Genomic DNA, 23,394 nt, shown 5'->3' on the forward strand with positions numbered 1-23,394 from the left:
TAGTTAGTTAGTTAGTTAGTTAGCTAGTTAGTTAGTTAGTTAGTTAGTTAGTTAGTTAGTTAGTTAGTTAGTTAGTTAGTTAGTTAGTTAGTTAGTTAGTTAGTTAGTTAGTTAGTTAGTTAGTTAGTTAGTTAGTTAGTTAGTTAGTTAGTTAGTTAGTTAGTTAGTTAGTTAGTTAGTTAGTTAGTTAGTTAGTTAGTTAGTTAGTTAGTTAGTTAGTTAGTTAGTTAGTTAGTTAGTTAGTTAGTTAGTTAGTTAGTTAGTTAGTTAGTTAGTTAGTTAGTTAGTTAGTTAGTTAGTTAGTTAGTTAGTTAGTTAGTTAGTTAGTTAGTTAGTTAGTTAGTTAGTTAGTTAGTAGTTAGTTAGTTAGTTAGTTAGTTAGTTAGTTAGTTAGTTAGTTAGTTAGTTAGTTAGTTAGTTAGTTAGTTAGTTAGTTAGTTAGTAGTTAGTTAGTTAGTAGTTAGTAGTTAGTTAGTTAGTTAGTTAGTTAGTTAGTTAGTTAGTTAGTTAGTTAGTTAGTTAGTTAGTTAGTTAGTTAGTAGTTAGTTAGTTAGTTAGTTAGTTAGTCTTAGTTAGTTAGTTAGTTAGTTAGTTAGTTAGTTAGTTAGTTAGTTAGTTCGTTAGTTAGTTAGTTAGTAGTTAGTTAGTTAGTAGTTAGTTAGTTAGTTAGTTAGTTAGTTAGTTAGTTAGTTAGTGAAGTTTTGACTATAGAACAGACTATGCTCCGTACTATAGGCAAGAGTATATCACAGACTATATCTCGACTTTACTACAGACAAGTATTACTTTTCAAACTCAAATTACAGTAAAAGGTTTTCTTGCCCGTAAATATTTTTAAACGTTAAACGTTACACTAAACCCCCAATACCTTTAAATATAGAGCAAAGTCTTTAAATTCAATACGTTTTTCCGCTTTATGGCCAGAAAAGCCAAAACAACCTTTCAATAGTATTCAAACTTGTCATAAATACCATAACAAATGCAATATTAGGGTGGATTTTTGAAAATATATTTTTTATTTTGAAATTTGAGAATAATTAAAGGTCTGATGACAACATACAGTAAAAAGGGATTCATATCACATAAATATAGATATAATTTCGAACTCCAAAACATTCTAAAATAACTACCCTAATACACCTATAAATATGTTCATATACACACTAACATATATCGAATGTCAAAAATTCCTTTGATGGATAAAGTACACAAATGAAATTCCTTTAAACTTGGCAAACTAAACAAGACATACATTCTTTTTCGAAACTTCTTCCTCGCCTTAGCAACTACTACTTAGTAGTCTTCATAATAAAGCAGACATTCCAATAGTGTTTCACAGAAATACTGACGCTTTAAACAGTTTATAAAAGTAAAAGATTTTGCTTGATCGATATGTAAATTCCTTTGTATGAACAACAACAAAATTTCTTTACAACTTCCTTCCATAAACCTGCGTCCCCCCTTTCAAATAATTTTGTTTTTCCACATTCAACCCTATTTAATGGAAACTGGCTGGTTGTTTGGCTGTCTCAAAAAAAAAAGTATTTTCTCTTGAGTTAAAGGAAAGTGTCGAAATTTTAACACCCTTCATGGATTTTTCTTTAGCTATAAGCTTTAGTTTGTTACTAGTCAGTAGTTAGTTGTAGTATATTTTCCTATGATGTCAGTCTACTATTCGAAATACGCCTACAAAATTTACAAAAATAAACAATATTTTCTATGAAGAAAGAAAAACCGAAACCTGCAGACGTCAGTAACTGCTGTAATAATAACAATAATACATGCACCTATAATCGTAAGTACAGTAAGGAAAATAATTACAGGTCAACTAACTATAGGCTTAACTACATTCCCGACTATATGAATAAACTATATTCTGGACAATATAATAGACCATATAATACCTATATTTTGTCTTATATTCTGAACTAAAGAACAAACTATGGCCTGTTCTATAGACTAGACTACAGTCAGGACTGTAGCCTGGACAGTAGTCAGGGGTATAGTCTGTATTCTTGTCAGGACAATGGTCTAGAGCTAAAGAATAATCCATAGTCTGGACTATAGAATAGTCAATAACATGGAGTATAGCTAGACTATAGTCTAAACTGTAGACTAGACTATAGTATAGGCTATAGTCAGGATTATAGAATAGACTATAATCTGGACTATAGAATAGGTTTTCGTCTGGACTATAAAATATACTATTGTCTGGACTGTAGAATAGACTACAGTCTGGACTATAGACTAGACTACATCCTGGACTATAGACTAGACTGTAGTTTGTACTATAGAGTATACTATGGAATAGACTGCAGTCTAAACTATAGTATATGCTATAGTCTGGAGTATAAAACAACTATAGAGTGGACTACAGAATAGACTATAGTCTGGACTATAGAATACACTATTGTCTGCACTATAGAATGGACTATTGTCTGGACTATAGAATGGACTATAATCTTGATTATAGCATGGACTATATAGTATTGACTATACTCTGAACTGCAGAATAGACTATAGTCTTAACTATAGAATAGACTGTAGTCTGGACTATAGAATAGACTATGGCCTGAACTATAGCGTAGACTGCAGTCTGGACTGTTGACTAGAATACAGTCTGAACTTTAGACTAGACTAGAATCTGGACTGTAGAATAGATTATAGTCTGGACTATAGAATGAACTGTAGTCTGGACTATAGTCTGGGCTAAAGAATGGTCATTAGTCTGGACTATAGAATAGTCTATAATCTGGACTATAGAATAGTCTATAGTCTGGACTATAGAATAGTCTATAGTCTGGACTATAGAATAGTCTATAGTCTGGACTATAGAATAGACTGTAGAATAGACTGCAATCTGGATTTTAGACTAGACTACAGCCAGGACTATAAACTAGACTGCACTCTGGACTATAGAATAGTGTACAGTCTGGACTATAGTATAGGCTAAAGTCTGGACTTTGGAATTCACTATAGTCTGGACTATAGAATAGACTATAGTGTGGAATATAGAATAGACTATAGTCTGGACAATAGAATAGACTACAGTCTGGACTATAGAATAGACTATAGTCTGGACTATAGAATGGACTGCATACTCTGTACTATGGACTATACAATAGACTATAGTCAGGACTGTTGAGTAGAATTTAAAATAGTCTAGTAAGGACTAGTAAGAAATAAACTATATTTTGAACTACAGAATAGATTATAGTCTGTGCTATAGAATAGGCTATAGTCTGGACTATAGAATAGGATATAATCTGGTCTATAGAATAAACTGTAAAATAGACTACAGTCTGGACAATTGAATAGACAATAGTCTGGACTATAGAGTAGGCTATGGAATGGACTATAGTTTGGAATATAGAATATAAAATAGAAAAAAAATATTGTCATAACTATAGAATTGACTTATCCTACAATTATTTTCCTCACTATAAACTTGTCTTTTTTTATTGTTCATTTCTATAATTGTACATGTAGAGTTAGCTTCTACAAGGAGACTAAAAATACTCGTATCTAACAAATTTGTTTTTTGACGTATTTACACGTTATCCTTGCAATTCAATACAATTTCACTGAATTTCTAAATAAAATTTCAACATTTCACTATAAACATTACGAAAGCGTGCAACAACAGAAACATTAATAAAAACATTGTTAAATTATTTTGTACGTAAGAAAACATTGCTTAACCTTTAATTATAGTAGACATTGCAATAGAATTATTTTTAACTTTTAACTAAACAAAAATAAAATCTTTATGTCGAACTTAGTTTTAGAATATTTAAAATTACAGCTGTCAACAGTAAATAACGCAAGTTTATTAATTACAGTTAAAAATACTAAAATAATTACTTACATTTTATAATAAAATTTTATTAATAATGTCATATTTTTATATATATATATTTTCAGCTTATTAAACTTGTTGCTGCGTGTTTTTACCAAATTTCATATGACGTATTTGCCTTCCCCTGTTTAATAATAATAATAAAAAAAAATAATTATAATTTATTAAAACCACCAACCTACTGCTGCTCTACCAACTTCTCAATACAATAATACTTTAGTCTTCGTATTTACAACGAATCAACAATTTGTTTTCATCCGAAATAAAAACAATACTTGACAATAACTCAAGAAACTTCCCACTCCGACCAGTCCAGTTTATTTACACTATTTAGCCGTTCTATTATAACAACGCCATCAACATGGGTCGTAAAGTAACTGTTGCCGTTTCGACCTTAAATCAATGGGCCTTAGATTTTGAGGGTAATTTGGCTCGTATTCTTCAGTCGATTTTAGAAGCCAAAGATATGGGTGCTTCATATCGTACGGGACCAGAATTGGAAGTTTGGTAAGTGGATTTAATGCAAATGAATCTTTTCAACTTTGGACTTTATAGTTTGATCTATAGTCCCGACTATAGCCTGTTCTAGGGTAAAGAGTATATTATGGTCTATAGACAAGTCGAAATCAGCTCCAGTATGATCTATGATCAAGACTATAATCTGATCTGTAGTCAAGATAATAGTGTAATCTATAGGCAAGACTATATCCTGATCAATAGTCGACTCTGTAGTCTAATCTATAGTCAAGTCTATAGTTTGTTCTATAGTCAAGACTATATTCTGATCGATAGTAAAGACTATAGTCTGATCTATAGTAAAGACTATATTCTGATCTATAGTCAAGACTATGGCCTGATCTATAGTCAAGACTATAGTCCAATCGACATTCAAGACTATATTCTAATCTATAATAAAGGCTATACGCTGATCTATAGTCAAAACTATAGTTTGATCTATAGTCAAGACTATGCACTGATCTATAGTCAAGAATATACACTGATAGTCAAGTCTATAGTCTCATTTATATTAAAGACTATATATAACCTGATCTATAGTCAAGACTAAATTCTGATCTGTAGTCAAGACTATATTCTGATCTATAGTCAAGATTATATTCTGATCTATAGTCATGACTATAGTCTGCTCTGTAGTCAAGACTATAGTCTGATTTATAGTCAAGACTGTAGTCTGATCTATAGTCAAGGCTATATTCTAATCTATAGCCAAGACTATATTCTGATCTATAGTCAAGGCTATAGTCTAATCTATAGTAAAGACTATATTCTGATCTATAGTCAAGACTATAGTCTAATCGATATTCAAGACTATAGTATAATCTATAGTAAAGGCTATACGCTGATCTATAGTCAAAACTATAGTCTGATCTATAGTCAAGACTATACACTGATAGTCAAGGCTATAGTCTCATCTATAGTAAAGACTATATATAACCTGGTCTATAGTCAAGACTATAGTCTGATCTATAGTCAAGAATATAGTCTGATCTATAGTCAAGAATATAGTCTGATCTAAAGTCAAGACTATAGTCTGATCAATAGTCAAGACTATGGTCTGATCTATAGTCAAGACTATAGTCTGATATATAGTCAAGACTATGGTCTGATCTATAGTCTAGACTTTATTCTGATCTATGGTTAAGACTATATTCAGATCTGTGGTTAATACTATAGTCTGATCTATAGTCAAGACTATAGTCTGATCTACAGTCAAGACTATATTCTGATCTATAGTCAAGACTATAGTCTGATCTATAGTCAAGACTATAGTCTAATCTATAGTCAAGACTATAGTCTAATCTATTGTCAAGCTTATAGTCTGATCTATAGTCAAGACTATAGTCTGATCTGTAGTCAAGACTATATTCTGATCTGTAGTCAAGACTATATTCTGATCTATAGTCAAGACTATGGCCTGATCAAAAGACAAGACTATAGTATAATCGATATTCAAGACTATAGTCTAATCTATAGTAAAGACTATATTCTGTTCTATAGTCAAGACTATACGCTGATCTATAGTTTGATCTATAGTCAAGACTGATCTATAGTCGAGACTATACACTGGTTTATGCTCAAGACTATACACTGATAGTCAAGGCTATAGTCTGATCTATAATCAAGACTATATTCTGATCTATAATTAAGATCATAGTTTAATCTAAAGTCAAAACAATAGTCTGATCTATAGATAGGACTATAGTACGATTTATGGTCGAGGTTGTACTCTATTCTATAGTCAAGATTATAGTATGATCTATTGTCGAGACTAGTCTGATCTATCGTTGAAAAATAGCCTGATATTTCGTCCCGTAGTCTAAACTATAGGCGAGCCTATAGTCTGATATATAATCGAGAAAATGGCGTGATCTAGAATCCACTCTATAGTCCAGACTATAGACTGTTGGAAAGTCGAGACCGTGATCTATTCTATCGAGTCTCTAGATGAAAAATTGCAACATTTTATTTTACTGAAATTTCCCATTATTTCTCCATAACAGTGGCTACAGCTGTGAAGATCATTTTCGCGAACCCGATACTTTTTTACACTCTTGGGAGGTTCTACTTGAAATCATGATGTCACCCATATGGTGAGTTTATATTTAACTCCTCTTTTAAAGGAATACTTTTTAAAATCATTTTTAAATTAAAGTGAAAATATTTTGGTCGATGTCGGTATGCCAATAATGCATCGTAATGTGGCCTATAATTGTCGTGTAGCCTTCTTTAATCGTAAAATATTACTCATACGTCCCAAGATGTCTATGTGTGATGATGGTAATTATAGAGAATCCAGATGGTTTACAGCTTGGACTAAGGTTAGTTGAAATATTTATTTGCCATTTTCTTTTAAATCATTATTTAATCCATACAAATTTTAGAATTTCAAAACTGAGGATCACTATTTGCCGCGCATGATCTCGCAACATACTGGCCAAGATACGGTGCCCTTTGGTGATGCTGTTATTGCTACTAAGGATACTTGTATAGGTTATGAGATTTGCGAGGAATTGTGGAATGTTAAAAGGTGAAATTTTTATGATAATTCCAAGATCTTTTTTCTCACTCACTCTCTCTTTTTTTGCAGCAAACACATCGATATGTCGTTGTCGGGCGTTGAGATTATTTCGAATGGCTCTGGTAGTTATATGGAGTTGCGTAAAGCCTATATTACCACCGAATTAGTACGTAGTGCCAGTTTTAAGGCTGGTGGTGCCTATCTCTTTAGCAATCTTAGAGGCTGTGATGGTCAACGTGTCTATTTTAATGGCTGCTCTTCTATAGCTCTCAATGGCGAAATTGTGGCAAGAAGTAAACAATTTGCTTTGCAAGATGTTGAAGTTACTCTTGCCACTATTGATTTAGAAGATATACGTTCCTATCGCGTAACACGTCGTTCTAGATGCACCGAAGCGGCTGAGGCTCCCAATTATCCACGTATCAATTGTGATTTTGAAATGTCCACACATAGTGATATATTTAAAACTGCCAATACTCCCCTGCAATGGATCTATCATACACCAGAAGAGGAGATAGCTATGGGTCCTGCTTGCTGGCTGTGGGACTATTTACGTAGATCGGGGCAGGGTGGTTTCTTTTTACCCCTATCGGGTGGTGTTGATTCCAGTAGTTCAGCCACCATTGTGCACTCCATGTGTAGAATGATTGTTAGTGCTGTACAAGCAGGAGATTCACAGGTTCTCTATGATATACGTAAAATATTGGCGGATCAGGAGTATACACCCGACAATCCAGCGGCCTTATGTAATCGCTTATTGGTTACCTGTTTTATGGGCAGTGTCAATTCTAGCAAAGAGACAAGACGTCGTGCCTCTATATTGGCCAATCAATTGGGTAGTTATCACATCGAAATTAGCATCGATACTGCCGTTAATGCCTTATTGGGTATTTTTAATGCTGTTACTGGTTTGACGCCCCGTTTTCGCACCCAGGGTGGTTGTGCCAGACAAAATTTAGCCTTACAAAATATTCAATCACGTATACGTATGGTCTTGGCATATATATTTGCTCAGCTGATGTTGTGGGTCCGTAATCGTCCTGGTGGTTTGTTAGTTTTGGGTTCGGCCAACGTTGACGAGTCCCTGAGAGGTTATTTGACGAAATACGATTGTTCTTCGGCCGATATTAATCCTATAGGTGGCATTTCGAAAACGGATTTGAGAAGATTTTTGATTTATGCCAAAGACAAGTGAGTTGAAGATCATCAATCATCTAATTATAAAAAATACTATAAACTGAACTATAGGAAGCACTATGGACTAGACTATAGACTACACTACAGTTTGGACTATCGACTTGACTATAGTCTGGAATATAGACTATAGTTGGACTATAAACTATATTATAGTCTAAACTATACGGTAGACTATAGCCTGCACTATAGGCCAGAGTATAGTCTGGACTAAAAACTAGACTATTGTCTGGACTATGGACTAGATTATTGTCTGGACTATAGACTAGACTATTGACTAGGATATATTCTGGACTAAAGACTAGACTATTGTCCGGACTATAGACCAAACTATTGTCTGGACTAAATACTAAACAATTGTCTGGACAATAGACTAGAATATAGTCTGGACTATAGACTAGACTATAGTCCGGACAATAGACTAGACTATAGTCTGGACAATAGACTAGACTATTGCCTGGACTATAGGCTAGACTATTGCCTGGACTATAGACTGGGCTATTGTCTAAACTATAGACTAGACTATTGGCTGGACTATAGACTAGACTATAGTCTGAACTATAGACTAGACTATTGTCTAAACTATAGACTAGACTATTGGCTGGACTATATACTAGCCTATAGTCTGGACTAGACTATAGACTAGAATATAGTCTTGACTATCGACTACAATATAATCTTGACTATAGACTAGAATATAGTCTGGACTACATACTAGACTATTGTCTGGACTATAGATTAGACTATTGTCTGGACTATAGACTAGACTATTGTCTGGACTAAAGACTAAACTATTGTCTGGAGTAAAGACTAAACTATTGTCTGGACTAAAGACTAAACTATTGTCTGGACTATAGACTACACTATAGTCTGGACAATAGACAAGACTATAGTCTACTACAGACTGACTATCGAATTGACAATAGTCTGGAATATAGACTAGACTATAGTATGGACTGTACTCAATACTATAGTCTGGACTATAGACAAGACTATAGCATTATCTATTAGTAGAACAATTAATAATCATGTAATCAAAATTACTTCCTCTGTTCCCATTTCCAGGTTTAGCCTTCCTATACTTGAGTCAATTATTGATGCTCCACCCACAGCTGAATTGGAGCCTTTACAAGATGGTCAACTCATGCAGACCGATGAACAAGATATGGGCATGACTTATGCTGAACTAAGCGAATATGGACGTTTGCGTAAACAAGCCTGCTGTGGACCCTACAGCATGTTCTGTAAACTAGTATCCACCTGGAAGGGTGACCTCAGTCCCAAAGAAGTAGCCGATAAAGTTAAACATTTCTTTAGATGTTATGCCATTAATCGTCATAAAATGACCGTATTAACACCCTCAGTACACGCTGAAAGTTATAGTCCCGATGATAATCGTTTCGATCATCGCCCCTTCTTGTATCGTGCCAACTGGAGTTGGCAATTTAAGGCTATCGATGATGAAGTGGAAAAATTACAACCAATTTATACACCCTCTTCTTCGCAAATGCGACCAAGTAGTGATGATTTATTATTATCCCAGGAATCAACTCATAGATCAATGTTACAGCAGGGTGATTCAAAGCATTCTTCCCCCTTGTCTACTTCTTCGATTGATGTGCCTGGTGCTACTACTACACCACCTTTAGGTAATATACCCACCGGTAGTATGGGTACTTTGGGCAAAAAGTCCAGTGGTTATGCCAAAGTTCATCATAATGTTTTGGGCAAAATTAAAGATCGTACTGGTATACCGGTTTAATATATGTGTTTTGGAATATTTATTTAATAAAAACACACAAACAAAATATAATTTGACCACAACAACAAAATATATTGTATGTAGACATAACGACCAATTAACAACAAGAAAATGGAATTTTTGAAAAACAATTAAAAACAACGCTTTAATAACAAAGTCCTATTTTTTAAAAGTTAAGAATAATTACAAAAACTATATATGATTAGTTTATTATATAGATTAAAAGTTAGAATTAATATGTAAGCACAATTTTGTTGCAAATATTTTTCTTTAATTTGTATTTTTACGACTTTTTTATAAGTAATTTTTAAATTTATTAAAGTTTTATAAAATAACATTTAGGAAGAAAATTTTATTTTATAAAACTTGGTTAAATTTAAGTATTGATTATGAATATGAGGTTAATTTTTCAATGTTTATGATTTGTAATTGTTTGATTTTAATTAAAATTTTTATCATCTATTCTTTACTAAACCAAATTTTTAAATGACGCAGACTACTTATTAATGTTTAATTTGATTTAATCTTTTTATTATATTTTGTTGGCATTATTATTTTGAATAAACTGTAATTAAAAAAGCAAATTTTGATCCTCATTTTATATTAATTTGAAATTACTAAAGATAAGGCTATGTTCCCGATTAAACACAAACTTTATAATGTAAATTAAATTTTTCCGACTATAGACTAGTCAAAATCATCGCCAATAACCTCTAGAGTGGACTATAGTCTTCTTTTGATCAGATTATAGTCTTGACTTTAGACCAAACCTTAATTTCGGCTTAAAACCAAACCAAAGTTTCGACTATATACAAGGACTATAGACGACTTTAAGGACTCGACTATAGAACAGAATATATACTCGACTATTGACAAGGCCATAATCTCAACTAAATATATGACTATAGTCTCTCTTATGGACAACACTATAGTCCTAGTCTATAAACCAGACTATAGTCTCGTCTTTGAACCAAAGTCTAATCTTGTTTATAGACGTGATTATAGTCTGGTTTATAGAGCAGACAATACTCTCTATACTCTATACTATAGATCGGGCAATAGACCGGACAATAGTCTTTTCAGACCAGACTATATTCTCTACAATAGATCACACTAATGTCTCTGCTATGAATCAGACTATAGCTTCTATTCACCAGACTATACTCTCTAATATAGACCGGACAATAGTCTCGACTATAGACCAGACTATAGTCTCTACTATAGATCAGACTATACCCTCTACTATAGACCAGACTATAGTCTCTACTATAGACCAGACTATAGCCTCTACTATAGACCAGATTATAGTCTCTACTATGGACCAGACTATAGTTTATATTATAGACCAGACTATACTCTTTACTATAGACCAGACTATACTCTCTACTATAGACCAGACTAATGTCTCTACTATGGACCAGACTATAGTCTCTACTATAGACCAGAATATAGTCCCTACTATAGACCAGACTATACTCTCTACTATAGACCAGAATATAGTCCCTACTATAGACCAGACTATATTCTCTACTATAGACCAGACTAATGTCTCTACTATGGACCAGACTATAGTCTCTACTATAGACCAGAATATAGTCCCTACTATAGACCAGACTATACTCTCTACTATAGACCAGACTAATGTCTACTATGGACCAGACTAATGTCTCTTCTATAGACCAGACTATAGTCTCTACTATAGACAAGACTATACTCTCTACTATAGACGAGACTATAGTCTATACTATAGACCAGAATATTGTCTCTACTATAGGCCAGAATATAGTCTCGACTATAGACCAGACTATACTCTCTACCATAGACCAGAATATAGTCCCTACTATAGACCAGACTAATGTCTCTACTACGGACCAGACTATAGTCTCTACTATAGACCAGAATATAGTCCCTACTATAGACCAGAATATAGTCCCTACTATAGACCAGACTATACTCTCTACTATAGACCAGAATATAGTCCCTACTATAGACCAGACTATACTCTCTACTATAGACCAGAATATAGTCCCTACTATAGACCAGACTATACTCTCTACTATAGACCAGAATATAGTCCCTACTATAGACCAGACTATACTCTCTACTATAGACCAGACTAATGTTTCTACTATGGACCAGACTATAGTCTCTACTATAGACCAGAATATAGTCCCTACTATAGACCAGAATATAGTCCCTACTATAGACCAGACTATACTCTCTACTATAGACCAGAATATAGTCCCTACTATAGACCAGACTATACTCTCTACTATAGACCAGAATATAGTCCCTACTATAGACCAGACTATACTCTCTACTATAGACCAGACTAATTAATGTCTCTACTGTGGACCAGACTATACTCTCTTCTATAGACCAGACTAATGTCTCTAATATAGACCAGACTATATTCTCTACTATAGACCGGACAATAGTTTCTACTATAGACCAGACTATAGACTCTTTACTATAGATCAGACTAATGTCTCTGCTATGAACCAGACTAGACCAGACTATAATCTCGTCTAGAACCCAGACTATAGTCTCTTCTATAGACCAGACAATAGTCTAGACTATACATCAGACTATGGTCTCGACTATAGACAGACTATAGTGTCGTCTATAGACTAGACAATAGTATCGACTATAGACCAGACTATAGTCTCGACTGTAGACCAGACTATAGACTCTTCTATAGACCAGACTATAGTCTCTTCTATAGACTATAGTCTCGTCTATAGACCAGACTATAATCTCGCATATACACCAGACTATAGTTTCTGCTATAGTCAGACTATAGTTTTTGCTATAGACTAGACTATAGTTTCGACTGTAGATAAGACTATTGTCGCGACAACAAAGAAGACCATTGTCGCGACTATAGACAAAAGACTCTTTAAAGAACAAGAACATGGTCGTATCTAATTCGGTAACAAAGCTTAGGCATTACTATAATTTAAAATCCACAAAATAAAAATGTACTCCTTAAGTAACAAATAAATAATTGCATTTAACTAAATAGTATTATTAACATTTATACTCAGTAGTTTTTCTACCAACAAACAGTTATTTTTTCATAGCTCCAAGATTTTAAAACTAATAGCTGTATAAAAGGAAAACTTGCTTGCAAATTGTTCAATCCATAATAAAAGTCTTTACAATTTAAACATTATTTTCCATTTGTAAACTATTCCTATAAACTCTTTTCTAAAACCAGGACTGTTGAAACTCTTTTTTTTTAGGATAGTTTTTAAGAAAACAGTATCATTGAAATGAAAGTATTTAAAAAAATATAAAAAAATTATTAATTAAAAATAAATGAAATACATAAAAAAATAGTTCAATAAATGCAACAATAATAAGCCTTCTATTCAAAGAACAAAACAAAAACAACAAAACACAAAAAGAACGTATTTAAAAATAAGTAGTTTTATGACAAAGAAAATTTAATTATAATATAATTTTTTTTAGATTTAAAAACTACAAAAACAAAACAACAAAAACGATATTTAACATGTAGTTAACGTAGAGTTATAAAATATAAAGATATTCTAAATAAATTATTAAAAAAATATTTAAAAAAATTTAAGAGTTTTATTTATTACAAATTAAAATTCCCACAGCTAAAAGCTAAATATCATAAACATATTAAAAGTTTGCCCTAAAATATGCTATGAAATGTTATCGTTATAGTGATTACAACAATAAGCCATTTTATCATAAAAGCTAGCCTACTTTAAGGATGTCATATAAATTAGTTTAGTTAATAGTTGCCAGATTATCAACTATAAAAACGCCTAAAGAGATTTTACTTTAATTTGTCTCAATCTATCCCCCAAAAATAGTTAAAATCCCCAAATTTGAGAACAAACCGCTACATCTGGTAACGCCTGTCTTTGTTTAAAATCTACTAATTAATTTCAATACTATTCAACATAAATATTCTTATGGCTTTTCTCTGCAATTTTCCACATAACACTTTTCATATAGAAAACCTTAAGGCTTTAGTCAAGAAAATCTCCTTGTACAAGTACAAACAAGTATTTTTGAAATATGTTTATGTTATTGTTCAATTTAATGACATTGTCTCTTATATTGTTAATGAGACATTTATCTTAATTAAATTTTCCTTTAGACAATAAAATAACAAAAGGCCCATAATGTCAAGTTTAGTTTGGCTTCGGTTTACCAATGATACCAATGATAACTTTACTAGTTGCAGTTGCATAAACACTGGTTGTTGTTGTTGGTACTACTGTTGCTGTTGTATGTCATTATAATTTATATTACAGATATGAATATACATACATATGTATGTATATGTGTAGTAGTTAGAAGAATTGGTAAGTTGTGTGCAGTGTTAGTGTCTTCATACTTGATATTCCCGAGAATTTTTCCAAAAAATTCTTTAAATTCTCTATTTATAGAAAATAGAGTAAACTATAGTGTGGACTATAGAGTAGACTATAGTCTGGACTATAGAGTAGACTATAGTCTGCACTATAGAGTAGACTATAGTCTGCACTATAGAGTAGACTATAGTCTGGACTATAGAGTAGACTATAGTCTGGACTGTAGAGTAGACTATAGTCTGGACTATAGAGTAGACTATAGTCTGGACTATAGAGCAGACTATAGTCTGAACTATAGAGTAGACTATAGTCTGCACTATAGAGTAGACTATAGTCTGGACTATAGAGTAGACTATAGTCTGGACTATAGAATAGACTACAGTCTGGACTATAGAGTAGACTATAGTCTGCACTATAGAGTAGACTATAGTCTGGACTATAGAATAGACTATAGTGTGGACTATAGAATAGACTATAGTTTGGACTATAGAATAGACTATAGTCTAGACTATAGAATAGACTACAGTCTGGATTATAGAGTAGACTATAGTCTGGACTACAGAGTAGACAATAGTCTGGACTATAGAGTAGACTATAGTCTGGAGTAAAGAGTAAACTATAGTCTGGACTATAGAGTAGACTATAGTCTGAACTATAGAGTAGATCATAGAGTAGATCATAGAGTAGACTATAGTCTGGACTATAGAGTAGACTATAGTCTGGACTATAGAGTAGACTATAGTCTGGACTATAGAGTAGACTAAAGTCTGGACTATAGAGTAGACTATAGTCTGGACTATAGTATAGACTCTAGTCTGGACTATAGAATAGACTATAGTCTGGACTATAGAATAGACTATAGTCTGGACTATAGAATAGACTATCGTCTGGACTATAGAATAGACTATAGTCTGGACTATAGAATAGACTATAGTCTGGACTATAGAATAGACTATAGTCTGGACTATAGAATAGACTATAGTCTGGATTATAGAATAGACTATAGCCTGGACTATAGAATAGACTATAGTCTGGACTATAGAATAGACTATAATCTGGACTATAGAATAGACTATAGTCTGGACTATAGAATAGACTATAGTCTGGACTATAGAATAGACTATGGTCTGGACTATAGAATAGACTATAGTCTGGACTACTGAATAGACTATAGTCTGAACTATAGAATATACTGGACTATAGAATAGACTATAGTCTGGACTATAGAATAGACTATAGTCTGGACTATAGTCTGGACTATAGAATAGACTATGGTCTGGACTATAGACTACACTATGATCTGGACTATTGAATAGACTATAGTCTGGACTATAGAATAGACTGTAGTCTGGACTATTGAATAGACTAAAGTCTGAGCTATAGAATAGACTATAGTCTGGTCTATAGAATAGACTATATTCTGAACTATAGAATAGACTATAGTCTGGACTGTATAATAGACTACAGTCTGGACTACTGAATAGACTATAGTCTGGACTACTGAATAGACTATAGTCTGAACTATAGAATATACTGGACTATAGAATAGACTATAGTCTGGACTATAGAATAGACTATAGCCTGGACTATAGAATAGACTATAGTCTGGACTATAGAATAGACTATAGTCTGGACTATAGAATAGACTATAGTCTGGACTACAGAGTATACTATAGTCTTTACTACAGAGTATAGTATAGTCTCGACTATTGAGTTGACTATAGTCTTGACTATAGAGTAGACTATAGTCTGGACTACAGAGTAGACTATAGTCTGGAATATAGAATAGACTATAGAATGGACTATAGAATAGACTATAGTCTGGACTATAGAATAGACTATAGTATGGACTATAGAATAGACTATAGTCTGGACTATAGTCTAGATTATATGACGAACTATATCTGTGACTAAAAATCACCTACTTGTTTTATAAGAATCGACTATAAACTTCGAAACTGTTTGATCAGCCTAATCAAATAAGGATAATGGGAATGGAATTGATTAGGTATTATAATGATCAAATATGTATGTTTGCTTAAGTAGTTAATATATTTATGTTCTCTTATACTTAAATTATGATAGCAAGGCAACAACTTAACTGATGATGTAATAATATGTATGTATTATATATTGATAGGGAAATAAAAAACACAATAAATATATTTAAAATCAGCATAAATAACTGTGATATGAGCAAAAATTTAAGACAACATCTGAAAATTTCATCATAAATTTAGATTTTTTTGTGTAAGCAGACATAAAAATAATAAACAAACAACAACAACACACATAATTTTACGGTAAATTTTTATCTTGCACTTGCTTGTTTATAAAAACAAAGCAAGAGCAAAACGTTACGCATAGGGTTCTATAGTTGAAACAAAAAGTCGACTTTTTTCATTTAGTTAAAAGTCGACTTTTCGACATTTTGCATTTTATGAAAAGTCGATTTTTCTACTTTTTTCATTTAATTAAAAGTCGACTTTTAGACTTTTCGACTATAAGTATTTTATAAATAGTCGACTTTTTCCGACTTTTCGACTTTTTTCAACTTTTCGACTTTTTTCAACTTTTCGACTTTTTTTGACTTTTCGACTTTTTCCGACTTTTCGATTTTTTTCGACTTCTTTCGACTTTTTTTCGACTATTTTTTGACTTTTTCGAGTTTTTCCGACTATTTTAGAGTTTTTGACTTTTTTTCCACTTTTTTAAAATTTTCGACTATTTTTGGCTTTTTTCTACAATTTTCGAGTTTTCGACTTTTTCCGACTTTTTGACTTTTTCCGACTTTTTTTCGACTTTTCGACTTTTTTCGACTTTATTAGACTTTTCGACTTTCAGACTTTTCGACTTTCAGACTTTTCGACTTTTTTCGACTTTTATTAACAAAGTCGACTTTTCGACTTTTTTCACAGACAGTCGAGTTATCGAGTTTGGAACAAAATAGTCGACTTCGAACAATCGACTTTTTTCGACAAAAAGTCGATTGTTCGAAAGTCGATTTATAGAACCCTAGTTATGCATGAAACTGTATGTTGTTATTAGTTTGAAAACATGAAATTAAACATGTAGGTCCCGGAGTAGATGAGAACCTTTTTGGTACTTTTTCGTTCTTACTTTTGGAATTTTCGATAATATTGAACCTAGAAACATAAAATTAAGCATACAGTGGGTTTCCCGGTTTAATGAATACTCACATTAGCGAATTCGGGATTTAACGAAAGGGCAAATTTTTGCCATTGGGTACCAATATAACGAATTTCTAAAACATTTTTTAGAAAATTTTGGGAAAATAATATAGAAATTTTTATTAACCGAAAGATATACAAAAAAATTATATCTTTAAAGATAAGAAACCCTTTTTAAATATTTTGATTTATAATTAAATTATAAAATCACTTACCTTATTTCACACTTGTTTCCTTTTCGCCAACAATTTTATTTACTCTTTTGCACAAACTTTTAATTAGCTTTTTTATTTTTCACTCTATTTCAAAACTTTTTTTATTTATTTCCACAGCTTTTTTTATTTTTTTAGCTTTTTTCTTACAAAGATCTATATTTTATTTCCTTTTGATATGATTGAAAGCTTTTACATTTTTGAACTTATTTTACTTCTTTATTTTTCTTTACAAAACTTATAAAGGCTTTTCTTTTCTCAATGAACTTAACACACACCCCTCCTACCCGCACACGAACTCACGCTTATTAACAAACGAACGGCCAAGCTAAATCAACCGAACGGCTCAACATTTTATTTTTTTCCAAACAGTTTTGCTAAACTATTTTCACTAATTTACCCGTTAGTTTTTAACAATATTTTACACAGAAATATTAACAAACATTTAAATTTCATATTTATGCAAAAATATTAACAATTTATTAACTTTTAAACGGGTTTATTTATTAATTAAATGACCACGAATCACCAAACAACCGAACACTTGCAAAATTTCTAGAAAACTGAAAGTAAAAATGCCAAATTCTATTGCTATTGTTGTTGTTGTTGCTGCTGCTGTCATTATTTGATTTGTACTAAATTGTATGCAAATGTGTTTGTTGCTTATTATTTTGTTGTGGAGAGTGCGTAAATAGATTAAGAGCAAGATATTAAGGAGATTTATTAGTGAATGTCAAATCGTAGTTATTAAAATATTAATAAAGGAATAATGACAGGGTTGGGATTTTGTTTTGTATGTGGTATTTATTAAGGCGAATGGGAAAGCAAATATGTAGTACTAGAATACCCTGGGTGCTTCGCTACCAAAATTAAATTCATACACATTTTGTTTACTTTTAAAGACAATTTTAATTGATTAAAATTATTTTTTTAGTGTTTCTGTTTATTATTGAAATTTATCATGTGATTAAATTCGCATTCAGTAAGAAGCGTGTATTTTTAATTTCATTCGTTTAGCCCCCACATTATATAAATTTTCGAAAGTACTATTTGAAAAAGGAAAAATTACTATAAAATACCTCTTACCCTACAAGCCAAGGGGATACGAAATGATACGAATTCGTATTGGTTAGAAGAAAAATGTTTGTTGCAACGACAATCATATTCCTATTGCGGAAGATACCCCCTTCGGGAGAGATTGTGCGTCTAGTACGATAAAAAAGCGAAATTGATAGATAATCAGTTGTGTGGAAGAAGATATCTTTAGATAATCTTTTGGATATAGATTCTCATTAAATCAAAAATTGTATGTTTCTGTCAAAGAATATTAATATTATAGAAAATAAAAATAAATTTAATTTGATGAACGAAAAGTATTATGCAAAATTCCTATCATTAGATTCTCATCCACACAGGTCCCTACACGTTAAATTTTATACTTCTATGTTCAAAATCGTAAAAACTTCAAATGGTACCATCTGAAAAAAGAAAAAGTACAAAAATTCTCCTTTAATAAGGACCGTTTGTCGTGTATTTTGGTGCCCCCACTATAGAAAATTCAAAAGTTACCATTTGAAGTATGAAAAAGTACTAAAGAGTCCCTACTTATAGCTTATTATTCAATCAGGACCCTGCATGTTCAAATTTATGTTTCTAGGTTAAATATTTTAGAAAGTCTTTCTTTGTGCAAGATACTAATAAAAAGGGCATAATTTACCCTCTTCTCGCCTAGGAGTAGACTTTTTCCCCTTTTTTACCCGGTTGGTACTTTTTTCTCCTCAGTGAAATATCAAACATTTTATTTCAATAAATATTACAATGTCAGTCAATAATTAATGCGCTAAAAAAGTACCAAAAATACCGTTTCCTCCTGTTCATTCCCAAAAACGACCTAATTTTTAAAAAGTACGCAACAGTTGTCCTTATCCAATATATGTACATACATATGTACAAATTTATTAATATGTTCATTAGTTGAAAAGTCATAAAAGTCCAAAAAGGGTACCAAAATCTCCTTTGTTACACATTTTTCACTCCTTAAAAGTACGAATTTTCAAAAGTATCAGGCACCCATCTGCTAATTTTAAGAGTAGATGCAGATGTATTTAAAATTTCTTTCTTATGCAAGATAATTAATAAACAAAGTTTTACCCGTTTCCCCCTTTTTTACCCCCAAATGAATGCCGTAGTGCTTACGTGAACACCTGTCGTGTTGACATTATTTCACGGTGATCTTTTTCAAGCTTTTGTGACGACACACCAACGTCTCTTTGTGTATCTTACACGCTAATGGCAATTTTTGTACATGGCACTTTGTTCAAGTACTCGAGCTATACAATCTCTGACCATTGCTGTCCCATTGCTTAACTTCAGAGAGGTGAAACATCATTTTCGTTTATAACCACACAGATGGGATGGGCTCTGTTGAGTCGGCAACTGCACCTAGAGACCAAATCCATCAAATAAGCCGAGGAGTTTGTTCTTACTCATAGAAAACACTGTGTAAATCTAGTATCAACAGTGTTTTCCCTGAACATACCTGGAGAAGAAAGGAAAATTCAATGGTATCACTTGTATAAGTTACCTTTCATCCATTACCGTTCAATCCAGTAGACTTTTCATTCATACAACACACTCATAGAGAACAACATCCGACACACTCACTCAAGGTATACGGGTGGGGTAAGACACGTATACACAGTCACTCCTCTGTGGAGTATCTGTTGATTTCGGCAACAGCACCGAACTTATCCTGAATTATAGATTTCATGGTGCATCAATCCTTTAACCGAAATTCTCTTCCCGCGAATTTGGACTTAAACCACAACCACTAAGTGGATCCCGAATGAACCTCAAAGAAATGATCAGTCAGGACAACTGGCCACCCGTAGTACCAGATTATTTGGTTCTCTGGTTTGACCCCATGTCCCCATCCAAGGAAAGGCCGATGATACATTTGATCATCACCAGTTTATAATCCCGGCAGACAGGAGGTATTGGTAGCATCTCTTTTCCCGGGATTTTAATTACACCAGGATGTGGTCTTTCATCAAGGTAACATGCCCCCGGTGGTAACCCCAAATATAAAAATCTCCAAAAATCCCTCCTTAATGTATCTACATAATCAAAAAGACATCTACTGTCAAAATTTCATGATTTTAGGTTTAACAGTTGTGCGATGATGAGAATTAATCAGTCAATAACGCGACTCTTTATATATACATAGGTCGTTAAACTAGAAGCAAAATAATTTAAACAATATGTTAAACAATTATCGTTATTTTTATTTTAATATTCCGTAACAAAATTCCAGGCAATTCATACTCACTTAAGAAACTACTTTAAAACAAAACCCCAACCCTGGTTTTATTCCTTTACTAATGTATTGCATTTGACCATCACTAAAAACTCTCCTACTTAGCATTGTGTTCCTAATCCATTTACGCACTCTAAAATATTCTACCCCCCACCACCCAACACAATCAAATTACAACAAACACATTATGCATACATTTTAGTACAAATCAAATAATGACAGCAACAACAACAATAGCAATAGAATTTTGCATTTTTTCTTTCAGTTTTCTCGAAATTTCGCAAGTGTTCGGTTGTTTGGTGATTCGTGGTCGTTTAATTAATAAATAAATCCATTTAAAAGTTAATAAATTGTTAATATTTTTGCATAAATATGAAATTTAAATGTTTGTTAATATTTCGGTGTAAAAATATTGTTAAAAACTAACGTGTAAATTAGTGAAAATTGTTTGGAAAAATATTAATGTTACGGCGTTCTCTGTGTTGCTTTAGTTGGGCCATTCGTTGTTAATAAATATGTGTGTATATGGCTGTGTGGGCAATGTGTTAAGTGCAACAGGTGGCTTAGGGTGGAGGTGAATAAAGTTTGTGTGTGAAGCAAAGAAGAAGAAAAAGCTTTTACAAGTGTAGTAAAGTAAAGGAAATGAGGAAATTAAAGAAATTAAATAAGAATAAGCATTCAAATGTAGTGAGTAGGAAATAAAATGTTGATCTTTTAAAGAAAAAAAGCTAAAATAAAGAGAAAATTAAAAAGTTGTTAAAATAAATAAAATAGCTTAATAAAAAGCTCAGAAAAAAATAGAAAATAAATATAAAAAGCAAATGAAAATTTTGTAAATAAGAAAAAAAATATAAAAAATAAAATTTTGTGAAAATAAATATAAAAGCGAATTGAAAATTTGTGAAGAAAGAGTAATTGAAGTTGTTTGCGGAAAGGAACAAAAGTTAATTAAGGTGAGTGTTTATGTTTTTTATTATCTATCTATATTCTATCTATTTTCTATTTATAAAAAAGAATCGCATTAGTGACTGACTGATTTATCAGCCCACTGCCCAATCGTCTTAACCAGAATCATGAAATTTTACAGTAGATGTCTTTTTGGTTATGTAGATCCACTAAGGAGGGATTTTTGGAAATTTTTTTTTGGGTGTACCCCCGAGGGCATGCTACCTGATGAAGGACCCCATCTTAGTGTGATTACAATTCCGGGGAAAATAGGTGCTATCAATACCTCTAGTCTGCCAGGACTTTAAATAGGAGATGATCAAATGCCGATGGGCTTTCCTTGGAAAGTTTTTACATTGGGTTGAACCAGAGAACCACATAATCTGATACTACGGGTGACCAGTTGATCGCAGGAATTTGTCTTGATTGCTCAGTTGGTTGAGGTTGAGCTGTGGTTTAAACCTAAATTCGCGGGAAGAGAATATCTGTTGAAAAACTGACGCATAACTTGGAAAAGGTTCCGTGCTGTTGCCGAAGTCAACAGATACCCCACAAGGAGTGACTGTCGGACTAGGTAGGTAGGTAGGTAGGTAGGTAGGTTGACAGAAGGAAGAAGGACTACATCAAATCCGATGAAATACACCTAGGCCACTATCGGGCCTGTTGTGCGCCCTTACCATGAAAAAAAAGGTGAACTGAATGAATTATTTTTCAGTGTTCATAAACTCAGTTTCCTGAACGTAATTCCTAAGAATCTTCCAATCAGTGTTAGTCAGGAATGTTATTTCCTAACATAACATCACTTTCAAGGATCTAACCTCGACAAATGCCTGGCAGTGGCAAAGAAAGTGCACCAGAGTTTCACTGTCCTCTCCACATGATCTACATTCGTCTGAAACCGCACGTCCAATTTTGCATAGAAGTGCTCGTAATCCTGTGTGTCCACTCAGAATACGTACCATCATACTAACTTCAGACTTGCTCATTTTGAGGAGATTTTTTGTCTTGCTCTCTCAGGGTCACCCCATAGGATCTTCGTGGTTCTACCAACTGTTTCATTATTCCAAGAGGCCTTACGTTTTGTCGGACTAAGCATTGGAAATGAGTTGGTGTTATGATATGATACAGTATGAATGTAGGGGTATACGTGTCCTACCCGCCCGTATATATTGAGTGAGTGTGTCGGATATTGTTCTCTATGAGTGTGTCGTATGAATAAGAAGTGTGCTGGGTGATTCGTTTTCCTACTAATATTTTTTTCACTATGGTAAAGGGTATATAAGATTCGGTATAGCCGAATATAGAACCCTTACTAGTTCATTTACACAAATTCTATTCACATTTCCGCTTGATTTAGTGAAAATTTTCTATTTTATCCTTTTAAATTTCAACTTAATATTTGCAACAATTTAAAAAGATTTCCACCTAATATTGCATGAAAGTGATAAATACAATGTCATCATCATTGAGTCAAGTGATTTCTGTCACTCTAGCTCTATATACATATATCTACTATAGTTGTA

The 23,394-nt window shown here is 32.6% G+C and overlaps 1 protein-coding gene across 1 annotated transcript in view; it reads left to right on the forward strand.

Annotated features, from left to right (window-relative positions):
- Positions 1-10,427, forward strand: part of LOC119612951 (glutamine-dependent NAD(+) synthetase) — a 38,224-nt gene extending 27,797 nt beyond the window's left edge. The window contains exons 2-7 of the mRNA XM_037968845.1: positions 3,925-4,366; positions 6,379-6,468; positions 6,531-6,696; positions 6,760-6,905; positions 6,966-8,087; positions 9,156-10,427. Of these exons, the coding sequence (XP_037824773.1) occupies positions 4,221-4,366; positions 6,379-6,468; positions 6,531-6,696; positions 6,760-6,905; positions 6,966-8,087; positions 9,156-9,852 (2,367 nt within the window). The 5' untranslated portion in view covers positions 3,925-4,220 and the 3' untranslated portion in view covers positions 9,853-10,427. The remainder of the gene's footprint in view (positions 1-3,924; positions 4,367-6,378; positions 6,469-6,530; positions 6,697-6,759; positions 6,906-6,965; positions 8,088-9,155) is intronic.
- Positions 10,428-23,394: the final 12,967 nt, after the last annotated feature.

Source organism: Lucilia sericata, unplaced genomic scaffold (assembly GCF_015586225.1).
Source record: "Lucilia sericata isolate MDLA Ls3-8-SP2 unplaced genomic scaffold, ASM1558622v1 Contig001885F_arrow, whole genome shotgun sequence".
Taxonomy (NCBI): Eukaryota; Metazoa; Arthropoda; class Insecta; order Diptera; family Calliphoridae; genus Lucilia; species Lucilia sericata.